The following is a 14,958-nucleotide window of genomic DNA, read 5'->3' as shown; positions in this document are numbered from 1 at the left end:
TGTATTGGTCAGGAGGGCTGAGACTCTTCTATTCCCACCTTCCTGATCCCTTTACCATGGTCACAACCTCCTCCCTGACCACTGACCAAGCTAGATCAGTTGTTAATTTTAAATCTGGGATTGATAGATTTTTGTTCATCAAAGATATTAAGGGAAATGGGCCAAAGGCAGGTATATGAAGTTAGGTCACAGATCAGTGATGATCTCATTGAATGGTGGGACAGGCTTGAGGGACTAAATGGCCCCTGTTCCTATGCTCGTAGATGGTGCTGACCTAAGGGCTATAACTGCCTTTTGTAACAAAGTGTCAACAAGTTCTCCTGAGTCCAGAAGAATGAGAGGTGAAACATTGAAAGATTCAGAACTTTTACTGGGCCCAGTAGGGTAAATGCAGGAAGGTTGTGTCCTCTGGCAGGGGGACTCTATAACCAGGAGCACAGTTTCTGAATAAGACTAGATCATTTAGGACTGAGATGAGGAGGAATTTATTCACTCAAACAATGGTAAATCTTCTGAATTCTCTCCCGTACATTACTGTGGAAACTCAGTTATTGAGTATATTCAAGGATTCAAGAGATATCTAGATTTCTCAATATTAAAGACATCAAAGATTTGTGGGAAAGACTGTGGGGAAATGGGGGAGGTAGCTAGAAGATTAGCCAGACCTAGTAAAATGGTGGTTCAAGATTGAGGGGCTGAATGGCCTATTCACACTCTTATTTCATATGTTCCTGTCCATATTTTCCCCCTAATTTGTGGAAAGACAGCTGGATACAGATTAGCTGGTGGTATTTCTGCTCCACCACTTACCTACCAACTGAGGGGAAGATAGGTTGTTATGCCATTATTTTATCAAAGTAGTCAATAAACATACCTGCTTTGTGTGCATTCTATGTAGATCTGGAATGTTGTGGAGAAGAATGACATTGGCTGCACGGCTGGAAGTGGCAGAGATGTCCTTGGCGTTTTCTCAGACGCAGGACTAACATTTGTGACAAACACCGACATCAAAACTGCTACAAGGACAGGTACCGTTTCCTGGAAGCATTCAACGTAATTAATTGATTAGGGATCTTAAGATGAAGGAACCCTTAGGGAGCAGTGACCACAATATGATAGACTTTACCCTGCAGTTTGAGAGGGAGAAGCTAGAGTCAGATGTAACGGTATGACAATTAAATAAGGGTAACTACAAAGGCAAGAGGAGGAGCTGGCCAGCACGGTAGCATAGTGGTGAGCACAGTTGCTTCACAGCTCCAGGGTCCCAAATTCGATTCCCGGCTTGGGTCACTGCCTGCGCGGAATCTGCACGTTCTCCCTGTGTGTGTGTGGGTTTCCTCCGGGTGCTCCGGTTTCCTCCCACAGTCCAAAGATTTGCAGGTTAGGTGGATTGGCCATGTTAAATTACCTTTAGTGTCCAAAAAGGTTGGGTGGGGTTATTGGGTTAAGGGAATAGGGTGGATGTGTGGGTTTGGGTAGGGTGCCCTTTCCAAGGGCCGGTGCAGACTTGATGGGCTGAATTGTGTCCTTCTGCACTGTAAATTCTATGATTCTATGATTCCATGGTAGGAAAAGAAGATGAACAGTGGAACAGCAGTGGCAGGAGTTTTGGGGGCTATTCAGGAGGCACAGCAGAAATTCATCCCAAGCAGGAGGAAACATGTTAAGGGCAAGACAAGGCATCCATGGTTGACAAGGGAAGTCAAAGGCAGTATAAAAGCAAAAGAAAATGCGTACAGAGTGGCAAGGATTAGTGGGAAGCCAGAGGATTGGGAATCATTTAAAAGTGAACAGCGGACAATTAAAAAAGTTATAAGGGGAGAAAAGATGAAATATGAGTGCAAGTTAGCTAGTAATATAAAAGAAGATAGGAAGAGTTTCTTTCAATATATAAAAGGTAAAATTGTAGGTTCGGCAGGGCTAGCCCCACCCTGGATTTTGTTCTTTGTAGGACCTTCTTTGGGATCCTAGCATTTTTACCCCCCCATACGAACGCCATGATTAGTTTGTCCAGCGCTTTGAAAAAGGCCTTGGGGATGTAGATCGGAATGGATCTAAACAGGAAGAGGAACCTGGGAAGTACGTTCATTTTGATCGTCTGGACTCTCCCCGCGAGGGAGAGCGTGAGTGTGTTCCATCTTTGCAGGTCCTTTTTTACTTCCTCCGTCAGGCTGGTGAGGTTCCATTTGTGGTCGAACGGCAGCCCCTTTAGTGCTCCCCCCCCCCCCCCCCCCTTGCGGATGTACTGGGAAGATCTCGCTTTTGCTCATGTTTGGGGACCTCCCTCCGGGCCCTCGCCATGGCAGCATTCCCATCCCCACCCAAAGAACACTCCAGCAGCCCAGTGGTGACAGCCACCCTTCAATCCTGGAACCAACTGCGGCAGCAATTTGGCCTGACCAAAATGTCGGACAAGGCTCCCATCTGCAACAACCATAGGTTCACACCAGCACTGACTGACGCCACCTTCAAAAGGTGGAGGCAGGACGGGGGGGGGACACTGACAGTCAGGGACTTATACACGGACGACAGGATCGCTACACTGGACGAACTGACAGAGAAATTTCGGCTAGCCAGGGGGAACGAGCTATGGTACCTGCAGCTCAAAAACTTCTTATGAAAGGAGACAAGGACGTACTCACAACCGCCACGACAGACACTACTGGAAGACCTACTGGACGCAAGTATCCTAGAGAAAGGGAACTGTAGCGACATGTATGACCGACTGGTAGAAAGGGACGACATCGTACTGGACGCAACAAGAAAGAAATGGGAGGAGGACCTGGGGATTGAGATAGGGTGGGGACTCTGGAGCGAAGCACTGCATAGGGTCAACTCCACCTCCACGTGCGCAAGGCTCAGCCTGACGCGACTAAAAGTGGTACATAGAGCCCACTTAACGAGAAACCGTATGAGTAGGTTCTTCCCGGAGGTGGAGGACAAATGTGAACGGTGCCAAAGAGGCCCGGCCAATCACGCCCACATGTTCTGGTCTTTCCCCAGACTTGTGGAGTACTGGACAGCCTTCTTCGAGGCTATGTCCAAAGTGGTGGGGGTGAGGGTGGAGCCATGCCCGATAGTGGTGGTCTTCGGGGTTTCAGACCAGCCAGATCTATTCCTGGGGAGGAGGGCGGACGCCCTTGCCTTTGCCTCCCTGATCGCCCGCCGTAGAATCCTGTTTGGCTGGCGGTCAGCAGCACCGCCCAGAGCTGCAGACTGGCTGTCCGACCTCTCGGAATCTCTCCAAATGGAGAAAATCAAATTCGCCATCCGAGGGTCAGACGACGGCTTCCACAGAACGTGGGAGCCATTCATGCAATTGTTCTGGGACCTGTTTGTGGCCAACGAACACGAGGAAGAATAGTCGGGTGGCCAAGAATCAGGGGGAAATGGACGGGAATCGGGGGAAGGTAGCCGGGGGGGGGGGGGGGGGGGGGGGGGGGAGAGGGCTACGGGTTCGTTATGGGGGTTTGATGGCAAGCTAAGGCCCAAAACCAAATTGTAAATAAATGCCTATAAACATGTGCCTCGGCCATATTGGGGAATGTAAAATATGTATGCCGGTTAAAGGGGGCGGCCACAGTTGTTATTATGAAGATGCTTACCTGTAAATATACATGTTAATTTTTGCGTGTTTTTTTTCTAATAATTTGTAACTTGTGGGATATAAAATATGAAAACTCAATAAAAAACATATTTTTTTTAAATTTAAAAAATATATATATATAAAAGGTAAGAGAGAGGCAAAAGTAGACATTGGACCAATGGAAAATATGGCTGGAGAAGTAATAATAGGAAACAAAGAAATGGCAGACGAACTTGAATAGTTACTTTGCATCAGTCTTCACGGTGGAAGACACCAGTGGGATGCCAGAGCCCCCGGAGAATCAGGGGGCAGAGGTGAGTGCAGAGGCCATCACTAAGGAGAAGGTTCTGGGGAAACTGAAAGATCTGAAGGTGGATAAGTCACCTGGACCAGATGAACTACGCCCCAGGGTCCTAAAAGAGATAGCTGAGGAGATTGTGGAGGCATTGGTGGTGATCTTTCAGAAATCACTGGAGGCAGGAATGGTCCCAGAGGACTGGAAAGTGGCTAATGTAACACCACTGTTTAAGAAGGGAGGGAGGCAGAAGACGGGAAATTATAGGCTGGTTAGCCTGATTTCGGTCATTGGTAAAATTTTAGAGCCTGTTATTAAAGATGAGATCGCAAAGTACTTGGAAGTGCATGGTAAAATAGGACTGAGTCAGCACAGCAAAGGGAGATCATGTCTGACAAATCTGTTAAGAGTTCTTTGAGGAGGTAACAAGGAGGTTAGACAAAGGAGAACCAGTAGACGTGATATATTTAGATTTCTAGAAGGCCTTTGACCAGGTGCTGCATAGCATACTGTTAAATAAGTTAAGAGCCCATGGTGTTAAGGGTAAGATCCTGGCATGGATAGAGAATTGGCTGACGGGCAAAAGGCAGAGAGTGGAGATAAAGGGGTCTTTTTCAGGATGGCAGCCAGTGAGTAGTGGTGTGCCTCAGGGGTCTATGCTGGGACCACAACTTTTCACAATATATATTAATGATCTGGAAGAAGGAACTGAAGGCACTGTTGCTAAGTTGACAGATGATACAAAGATCTGTAGAGGGACAGGTAGTATTGAGGAAGCAAGGGGGCTGCAGAAGGATTTGGACAAGCTAGGAGAGTGGGCAGTGAAGTGGCAAATGAAATACAATGTGGAAAAGTGTGAGGTTATGCACTTTGAAAGGAAGAATTTAGCAATAGACTATTTTCTAAATGGGGAAATGCTGAGGAAATCAGAAGCACAGAGGGACTTGGGAGTCCTTGTTCACGATTCTCTTCAGGTTAACGTGCAGGTTCAGTCGGCAGTTAAGAAGGCAAATGCAATGTTAGCATTCATGTCAAGAGGGCTAGAATACAAGACCATGGATGTACTTCTGAGGCTGTATAAGGCTCTGGTCAGACCCCATTTGGAGCACTCAGGGTAGTTTTGGGCCCCGTATCTAAGGAAGGATGTGCTGGCCTTGGAAAAGGTCCAGAGGAGGTTCACAGGAATGATCCCTGGAATGAAGAACTTGTCGTGTGAGGAATGGTCGAGGACTCTGCGGCTGTACTCGTTGTGTTTAGAAGGATCCTATTGAAACTTACAGGATACTGCGAGGCCTGGATAGAGTGGACGTGGAGAGGATGTTTCCACTTGTAGGAAAAATTAGAACCAGAGGACACCATCTCAGACTAAAGGGACGATCCTTTAAAACAGAAATGAGGAGGAATTTCTTCAGCCAGAGGGCGGTGAATCTGTGGAACTCTTTGCCGCAGAAGGTTGTGGAGGCCAAATCACTGAGTGTCTTTAAGACAGAGATAGATAGGTTCTTGATTAATGAGGGTATCAGGGGTTATGGGGAGAAGGCAGGAGAATGGGGATGAGAAAATATCAGCCATGATTGAATGGCGGAGCAGCCTCGATGGGCCGAGTGGCCTAATTCTGCTGCTTTGTCTTATGGTCTTATGGTCTTATGGAATTAACATCGGTAACTTCACATAAAGGGAAGTCTGGCAATGGTTGAGTTCTACTTGCAATGATAACTTGAATAAATAATGGTTTAATGCAGTGTCCTTTAATTGTGCAGAAATCTAGTCCAGCTTGATGATACATATCTGCGTAGCACTCATTCCACCTAGATTCTAATTTAAATCGCCCCGATTACCAGTACCTCCAATATTCATCCTTTCAGAAATCGTTACTTTCACTAATTAAAATCCCCACTTCAGCTTGGCTTACTGCCCGAGTTCTACCATTTTCTGTTTTCACCCAGTTTTCCACCATTTGCGGTATTTTGCTGCTGATAAATTCTCTTCTTAATTCGCTGGAATAACCTGCACAATGAGGACATTAGGAGCATGCAGTTGGGTTTGCAAAATTTATACTGTGCATCAAGATTGTTTGAAACTGCAGGCCTGTAACTCATATTTTAACATGCGTCTATTTCAATTGTCAATTACAGAGCCGAAGTGCAAACAGCCAATGAAACGTAAACGTCGTTCAACGAGTCTAATGGACGTTAAGGCAACCAAATGTACGTGTTTCTGATTTAAGAAATAGTGCTTTGCAATTAATCACATTTGTAAGGGTCATTTTGCTGGCAGCTTTTTAAACCCAAATGTTAGAACGTTTCTGTGATGTATCTGTATAACTGGTAGCCACCTTTCTTCTCCATGAAAACAAATGTGTGATAAATTATTGCGTCTCAGTTTGCTTCTATTAATATGATAAGTGTGATACATGCATTTTCACTGTCCCAGAAATATGCAGAAATAGACTGTGGATGGAAACTTTACAGGGACTGGATATATTGTTCTGTTGGCGACATATTTTCCTTGATATTGATGCAAACATCTGCAAGGCAGGTTTCATCAAAGCACATTTTTTTAAAATTTAGAGTACCCAATTAATTTTTTCCTATTAAGGGGCAATTTGGTGTGGCCAATCCACATAAAGTTATGGGTGTGGAATTGTGCAGCCCTGCCCACTACTGGGATAATCTAATCCCACCGCTAGCAACACCCCACCTGTGCCGGGTTCCCTGACATGTGAGCTGAGACATTGGTGGGATCAGAGAATGTCTCCACTGGCCAATGACATGCCGTCTCCATTGCCGAAAAACACGCCATGAGGAGGCCGTAAATCCCACCCGACATTAGCTGAGCTGTTCCTTCGTTGGTCGTTACGTGGCTTGGTGTCAAATTCTGTTTGCTAGCTGCTTCTGTGAATCATCTATGCATGGCATAGAAATTCATGTTGTTCTTTCTAAAGGTGAGAAAGCATTTGTTACATTTGTACAATTGTTCATTTTCCCCATCAAACTTACAATATCCACAGAAATCTCAGGATGAGGGGCTGAGAATAAGAGTCGTTTCTTCACTCAGCAGGTTGTGAATCTTTGGAATTCTCAAATACAGAGAACTGTGACTGCTCAGCCGTTGAGCTGATGCAAGACTGAGAATCATGGATTTGGGGGATTGAGAGTTAAGGGAAGCATGGAGTTGTGGTAGAAGATCAGCATGATCATACTGAATGCCAAATGAAGCTTGAAGGACCAAATGGCCTACTCCTGTTCGTTTGTTTTATTCCTATGTTATTAAATCATGAATGACATCTACCATGCACAAAATTAATTACTCAGGATAAAAAGAAGTACATTAAGGTTAAGAGGTTAACCAGGGAAAGATTAGGTCCCATTTGGGACCAAAGTGGCTATCTGTGTGTGGAGCCGAAAGACATAAGTGAGGTATTAAATTAGTATTTTGTGTCTTTGTTCACGATGGACAGGGTTGATGTAGGTATAGAAAGCAGGGAGAGGGACTGTGAAATAATTGAACAGATTAGCAGTGAGAGAGAGGCAGTGTTAACGGTTTTAAAAGTGGATAAATCCCCGAGCCCAGACGAGATGTTTCCAAGCCTACTGCGGGAGGCAAGTGAGGAGATTGTAGTGATTCAGATGAGAGCTCACTGAGCCTGGATTCAAAGACAGCAAACTGCAACTAGTTTCTGTCTGATGATCTGAGGTCAGTAACATGAATTGAATGGGAACAGCCCTGTCCACTTCACCTAGAGACAATTTCCAAGTTCTCTGTTCTGACAGCTTCTCCTCAAGGTTCCATTCCTGGGATGTGGAGATGAACGGGAATGACTGGAGAATTGGGATTATGTGGGGATTAGCACAGGGCTAAATCGCTGGCTTTTAAAGCAGACCAAGGCAGGCCAGCAGCACGGTTCGATTCCCATAACAGCCTCCCCGAACAGGCGCCGGAATGTGGCGACTAGGGGCTTTTCACAGTAACTTCATTTTGAAGCCTACTCGTGACAATAAGTGATTTTCATTTTCATGTGTTGGAATGTGGAGAGGATGGGGGTAAATTCTAGTCTTGGAAACAGTAGGAAATAATTTTTCTACTTGGAATAACTTTAATATAAGAGACTTTTAACTTGAAGTATGATGGGCAGCTAGCCCCGTCATTTGCACAGCCTGCAGCATGTGGGAAGTCATCGATGCTCCTTGACCATATTTGCACAAAGTGTCACCAGCCTGACCAACTTGAGAGTTGGCTTTTGGTGCTTGAGCATTGGCTGGAGGCACAGCGGTACATGCTTGAGGCTGAGAGGTTCATGGATAGCACATTTTCTGATGTCACCCAGCAACTTAAAGAAGTCAGAAGAAGGGGACAGGGAGGTAGTCTGGTAGCACAGTGGGTAGCACTGTTGGTTCACAGCACAGGGACCAACCCGGGAGGTCAGGCGTACGCTGCCCCCAGGATGTGCCAGGGAGACCACAGGCAAGGGACCGACCTGGGATGTCAGGTGTAAGCCGCCCCCACCGAGGTCCGAGGTGGGCATGACCCAGGGACGCCACTGGGCCATCAGACATATGCCGCCCCCATCTAGTGCCAGTGCGGCGACATCGTAGGGTTACGTCTAGCGACGGGGAGGTCAGCCACACCAACAGACCCCCATCCTTGTCGACCCAGAACATCACGATACAGGGGACCCACACCGATGACAACGACACACAGGACATACAAACCCAGGACATCCAAACAGGTGACGAACGGGCAGGGCACCCAGATACAGGAGGCGGATGGACAGGACACACCATCCCAGGGGAGCCTGGACTTCGGGTCCGATGAGGACCTTGATGTAATGTCACTGCTGTCTCCAACACCCTCCACCATTGCAGAAACACTCACCTAGGTTGGTCACTTTAGCGATGAGTCTTCTGGCTCACACCATACAGCCGTCCCGGTACAGCAGGTGGAGGTAGGAGCAGCCGAGTGGCCGGACGTTCGGAGGGCAGCCCAGCCCCATCAACCAGCTGCTGCCTAGACGGGTCCCGGGTTCCTGGAGTTCCCACAACCACCCATAGACCCAATGCCAACAGGGACCCAGGGACAAGTGAAGGAGGTGATGGCCGGCTTGCAGCACCTACAGACGCAGGTGGAGGAGTCCACCATGTGCAGGAGCAGGGAGTGGTGCCGGTCATGCGTGCCACCCAGGCTAAAATCGCACAGGTGGCATCCGCGGTGGAGGCAATGTGTGCGACGGTGTCAGACATGGGTAGCAGTGTGCAAGGCCTGGGGCTTTCTGTGCAGGCGCCGTCCATGGCCCAGGACTTGGCTATCCTCTCACAGGAAGCCATGAGCCAGAGCCAGCTGCAGTTGGCACAGGTGCAGGGCACAGACTAGTTATAGGGACTAGGGCACGTGTATGAACCGTTTGTCATTAAAATCCCTTTTACACCTATAGAAATTGCCTCTGTGCTCTGTCCGATGCATGCGAGGGTGGGGTGTGAAGTGAACGCCAGTGTGTGTGAGGGGTGATAGAACGCCACACTCAGGTGACTGTGCCCCCCCCCCCCCCCCCCACCCCCCAGGTCACATTTGGCACCCTCCCCCGGACAGATGACGAGTCCGTGCACTGCAGTGTCCAGGCCGCATGCATGGATTACCCAGGTGGAGGGTGTTACTGCGGCCTTGAGTCAGACATTGTCCAACGATGTAGAGCCCGGAGCTCATTGCAGAGCGGGTTGCCATAATTCTCCATGCCATGAAATAGACCCGCTTCCACCGGCGACCGTTTGAGCCTGCCCTTTGTGCCACAAATGGATGCGTAATGGAGGGGTGGTGTGCATGCGGGGGGCTCTCCACCACAACCCTGGTTGCTGCATGGGCATCGTTGTAGCGGGTCTCCGCGTCGGTCCGTGGCCACTGTATAGGCATCATCAGCCATGCTTGCAATGGGTAACCCTTGTCGCCCAGCAACCAGCCCCACAGCCGGTGGGGTGTCCCTCGAACATGGTGGGGATGAACGATTGGTCCAGGATGGATGAGTCATGCACACTGCCCTGGTACCGGGTGCAGATGTTCAGGATCTTCAGTGGAGGTTCAGGAACATGGCCCTGTTATCCGCTGCTGGCATGGTGGCCGCATGCCGGCGTGCACCCCATCGATCGCTCCCTGGACCATGGGGATCCTGGCCACAGCAGCGAAGCCCGCTGCCCAGGCATCCTGGTGGGCGCGATCCACAAGGAACTGGATGTAGTGGTCCGCAATGTCGTACAGGGCGTCAGTCACTGCACAGATGCACCGGTGCACCGACGCCTGGGAAATGCCAGACGTGTCCCCACTCGACGACTGGAACGACCCCGTGGCATAAAAGTTTAGGGCCACCATAACCTTGACATCCGCCCCCCCCCCCCCCCCCCCCCCAAGTCCCACGCAGGGCCAGGTGTGCCATCAGGTGGCAGATGTGGGCAACGGTTTCCAGGCTCATCCGGTATGTCCTCCTACATGCCTGGTCCGTGAGGTCCTGGTACGACGTGCGAGGCCGGTACACACGGGGCTCATAGGTTGCCTCCATCGCCGTGGCACCAGCACTCGCTCCTCCTCCTTCTCCTCGTCCTGTATGGCGGGCAGATCTCCAGCCTGGGCGGCTGCCACCTGCTTCTCTGCGGCACGCTCCTCTGCGGCAGCCTCCGCCGCCTCCCTTGCATGTGCCTGCTCCAGGTCCCATAGGGCTACATGCAGGATAGCGGCCCCCTGCCATGGCGGCCAACATCGCTGGGTGATGGCCAAACATAACGGTCTGCAGGGGTGGGGGAGACGACATATCATCATTGTACATACCCCCCTCTGTAGCTAGATGCCATGGCCTGCGTGGTCGCCACTGTTGCCCACTGGCACCTAGCCAAGAAAACAGCAGGGGGGGTGTCAGAGAATCCCAGCCATTATGTACATATTAAGGTGGAGGGTGAGACCAAAACGTCCATAGAACCCTGGTCAAGTAAAATACAGGATTGGATAAAGAATAAAAGGGAAGATTTATGCCAGGTACAGGGGGCTGAAAACAATGGATGCCTCAAAGGAGTATAGAAAATGCAGGGGGTGCTTAAAAAAGAAATCAGGAGAGCGAAGAGATGGCATGAAAAAACACTAACTGGAAAAATAAAGGAAACCCCAAAGTGTTTTATAAGTATATTAAGGGCAAGAGGGTAACCAAGGAAAGAATAGGGCCCATTTTGGACCAAAGTGCCACCTGTGTGTGGAGCTGTAATGTGGAGATGCCGGCGTTGGACTGGGGTGAGCACAATAAGAAGTCTTACAACACCAGGTTAAAGGCCAACAGGTTTGTTTCAAACACGAGCTTTCAGAGCACTGCTTCTTCAGGAGCAGTGCTCCGAAAGCTAGTGTTTGTAAACAACCTGTTGGACTTTAACCTGGTGTTGTAAGACTCCTTATTGTGGAGCTGCAAGACGTAGGTGAGGTACTAAATGAGTATTTTGCATCTGCGTTCACCTTGGAGAAGAGCGATGTAGGAACAGAGGGCAGGGAAGTGGACTATGATATAATTGAACAGATTAGCATTGAGAGGGAGGAGGTGTTAGCGGTTTTAGGGGGCTTAAAAGTGGATAAATCCCCAGGTGCAGATGAGATGTATTCTAGGCTGTGAGGCAAAAACGGAGATTGGAGGGGCTCTGATGTTTATTTTCCAATCCTCTCTGGCCTCAGGAGAGGTAGCAGAAGACAGGAGGACAACTAACCTGATACCATTAGTCATGAAGGGAAGTAGGGAAAAAACAGGCAATTATAGACCAGTGAGTCGAACATCACTGGTAGAGAAATTATTGGGAAAGATTCTGAGGGACAGAATTAATTAATCTTGGCGAGGTAAGAATTAATAAGGACACTCAGCATTGCTTTGTCAAGGGGAGATTGGTCTAACAAATTTGGTTAAATTTATTGAGGAGGTGACTGGTGTGTAGATGATGGATGACATTAAGGCTTTTGACCAGGTCCCACATGCGAGACTGATCAAGGAGGTAAGAGCCTATGAGATTCAGATTAGCTTGGCAAGTTGTATCCAAAATTGGCGTTGCGGCAGGAGACAGAAGGTGATGGTTGAAGGTTGTTTTTGTAACTGGAAGCCTGTGTCCAGTGGTGCTGGGTCCCTGGCTGTTTGCAGTGTACATGAATGATCTGGATGTGAATGTGGGGAGTATAATCAGTAAGTTCACAGGTGACACAAAAATTGATGGTGGGGTAAATAGCGAGGAGGAAAGCCTTAGATTACAGGGCGATATCGCCGGGCTGGTCGGGTGGGCAGATCAGTGGCAAATGGAATTTAACCCAGAAAAGTGTGAGATGATGCATTTTGGGAGGACTGACAAGACAAGTGAATAGACAATGAACAATAGGACCCTCGGAGGACCAGAGGCACCTTGTAGTGCATGTCCATATGGCACGGAAAGCTGCAGGACAGGCAGATAGAGTGGTTTCAAAGGCATAGGGAATTATTGTCTTTATTAACTGAGGTATAGAATATAAGAGCAAGGAGGTTATGATGCTGCTGTATAAACCACTCATTAAGCCACAACAAGTGAACTGTGCAGTTCCAGTTGCCACACTATAAGAAAGAAGTGATTGCACTGGAAAGGATGCAGAGGAGAGTCACCAGGATGTTGCCTGGGCTGGAGCGTTTCACCTATGAAGAGAGGCTGGGTAGGTTTGGGTTGGGGTGGTTTCCCTTGGAGGAGAGAAGGCTGAGGGGGAACCTGATTGAGGTTCATAAAATTCTGAAGGGTATAGGTAGGGTGGATAGGAAGAAATCTTTCCTCTTAGTTGAGGGGGTCAATAACCAGGCAGCATAGATTTAAAGTCAGGGGCAGAATATTTAGAGGGAATTTGAGGAAAGATTGCTTCACCCAGAGCGTGGCAGGAATCTGGAACTCGCTGCCTGAAAGAGTGGTGGAGGCGGGAACCCTCACAACATTTAAGAAGTATTTAGATTTAGAAAAGTCATAGCATACACTGCCACGAATGCTGGAAAAAGGGATTACAATAGACTGGTGCTTAATGGCCAGTGCAGATATGATGGGCCGATGGGCTTCTTTTTATGCTGTAAACTCTAATGACTCTATACCATTTTATCCAGGATTCAGATAAAATCCCCAATCTGTTAAATATCTTTGAAAAATACTTTCCACATTTAGTCCATTTCTTGAAAAGGTTTAAATTTATTTTTGAAAGATCACATTTTACTTCCTTCTCTTTGGTATTTTATATTTGCGATTTATTTCATTATATATTTTTATTTTAGTGAGTAAGTGCAAATCCAAAATGTCCTGCACATGTTGCCTTGATGGAATGAGGCTAAACCTAATGGGATTTTCATGTAACAAGAGATCAAAGAGAATAAAACTTGGAGAAGAATGTAAAGCCGCCTTCCTTGATTGTTGCAACCATCTCCAAGAATTTAAAGATGAACTCAGCAGAACTGAACTGACTTTAGCGAGAAGTAAGCATCAATTATTTCCCTCGGTAGTAACCCCCAAAAAATGTTATATTTTGTTCAACTTTTTGGGTGCTTTAATTATCTTTAAAAAGACAGACTTTGAGCACTTTTAAAATAGAAAAATAAGTCTTTGCATGTAAAGGGGAGATGTCAATATGAAAGTCAACTTCATCCCCTTTGACTGTGTGGTGAACCACTGTGTACACCTGTATTAGGGGATGTAAGGTAGAACCTGTACTACAGGTTCGCCGGTAGCCCCTGCCGGCTGGCTCCGCCCACAAGGAGCCGTATCAATATGCGTGTCCTCCATTGTCCTTCCATTTAGCCAGCTGCAGTAGGAGGCCACGCATCTGACTGTAATAAAGCCACAGTTGAACCAATCTGAGTCTTTTGTGCAATTGATCGTGCATCAGACTGTGAGCAGCCTCTAGCTCTGGGGTTTTCAAACTCAGGGTCGTGACCCACAGGTGGTTCGCAGGTAGGTTTTGGGGGTGGGGGGGTGGGGGGGGGGGGGGCGGTCACAGCGCGATCGGTTGCGGCATTCCCAATCGCCACGACTGGCTTTTAAACATGTGGACTTTTGAGATTGCCGGCCATCCCGCACATGTGTGCCGGATCAAGTAGTGCGCAGTCTCGGAGCCTAGTGGGGTGGACCATCTCCTCCTGACGTCAGCGTGCTGTCCAGGGCATTTTTTTTTTTTGCAAATGACCAAGTCCACCAACTGGAAGCAGCGGCAGAGAGCAGGTCATGAGCCCCTTACATTGACATCATGTATTATGAGCGCAAGAGAGATTCCTCCATTCCTCCACTTTGAACTCCAGGGCCTCTGGTGAACAACGCATGAAGAAGAAGCTGAAATCAGGAACAAAGCAGCATAAAGATGATTATTTGAGGTATGGGTTTATTCATTGTGCCACTGCAAATCAGAATGCAAAGTTTATGCGTGTTATATGCAAGGAAGCACTGGCAAATGAAATCTTCGAAACCTCAAAGACATCTGTAGACGTTCTGAAAACGTAGCGAGTTCGAGGACAAACCTCTTTATTTTTTTCAATGGACGCAGTGATATCTTAAACCATTAGCTGAAGTCAATATCAGAAACGTAACTGTGAATGACAAAGCAAGTGAGATCGTGAGGACCGAGCAGACTCACCTGTCACATTAAAGGTAAGTGAAAATGGTGGATCACAAGGTTCAGGCGGTGTGGATCGCGAAGGTCGGCCGGCGTGGGTCCCGAAGGATGGCCAGTTGGTAAAAATGGGTCCAAGGCAAAAAGTTTGAAAAGACTCCTCGAGCTTCACAGCTGAAGACTATTTCAAATGAGAAATGAGCCTTGTTAATTGTGAGAGCACTTCCCAGCTGCAGGTTGTGTTTGCTGCTTGCCCCTGCTGGTTGCTGCAAATGTCTGGAGGCTGCTGTAGCTGAGAGTTTGTTTGTTGTTTGCTGTTGCCTTTTCTATTTGCCTGCTGCCTCTTTTCCTTGGACTTACTTGCTGCTTTCTGGATGGAGGGAAGGAAGCAAAAAGGTAGTTGCCTTTAGGTTTCTTTTATCTGGAGTATGGTGAGGGGAGGATTTTGGCGGGCCTACTACCAGGCTGAGGA

At 47.9% G+C, this 14,958-nt stretch overlaps 1 protein-coding gene across 1 annotated transcript in view; it reads left to right on the top strand.

The window, feature by feature from the left end:
* The window catches only part of LOC119957049 (complement C3-like), a 173,245-nt gene that overhangs the window by 46,769 nt on the left and 111,518 nt on the right, over positions 1 to 14,958 (top strand). Inside the window, exons 15-17 of the mRNA XM_038784655.1 lie at positions 899 to 1,028; positions 6,017 to 6,088; positions 13,162 to 13,359. Coding sequence (XP_038640583.1) covers positions 899 to 1,028; positions 6,017 to 6,088; positions 13,162 to 13,359 — 400 coding nt within the window. The remainder of the gene's footprint in view (positions 1 to 898; positions 1,029 to 6,016; positions 6,089 to 13,161; positions 13,360 to 14,958) is intronic.

The sequence above is a fragment of the Scyliorhinus canicula genome, chromosome 25, assembly GCF_902713615.1.
Source record: "Scyliorhinus canicula chromosome 25, sScyCan1.1, whole genome shotgun sequence".
Lineage (NCBI taxonomy): Eukaryota > Metazoa > Chordata > Chondrichthyes > Carcharhiniformes > Scyliorhinidae > Scyliorhinus > Scyliorhinus canicula.
This window is presented reverse-complemented; position numbering and strand designations above follow the sequence as displayed.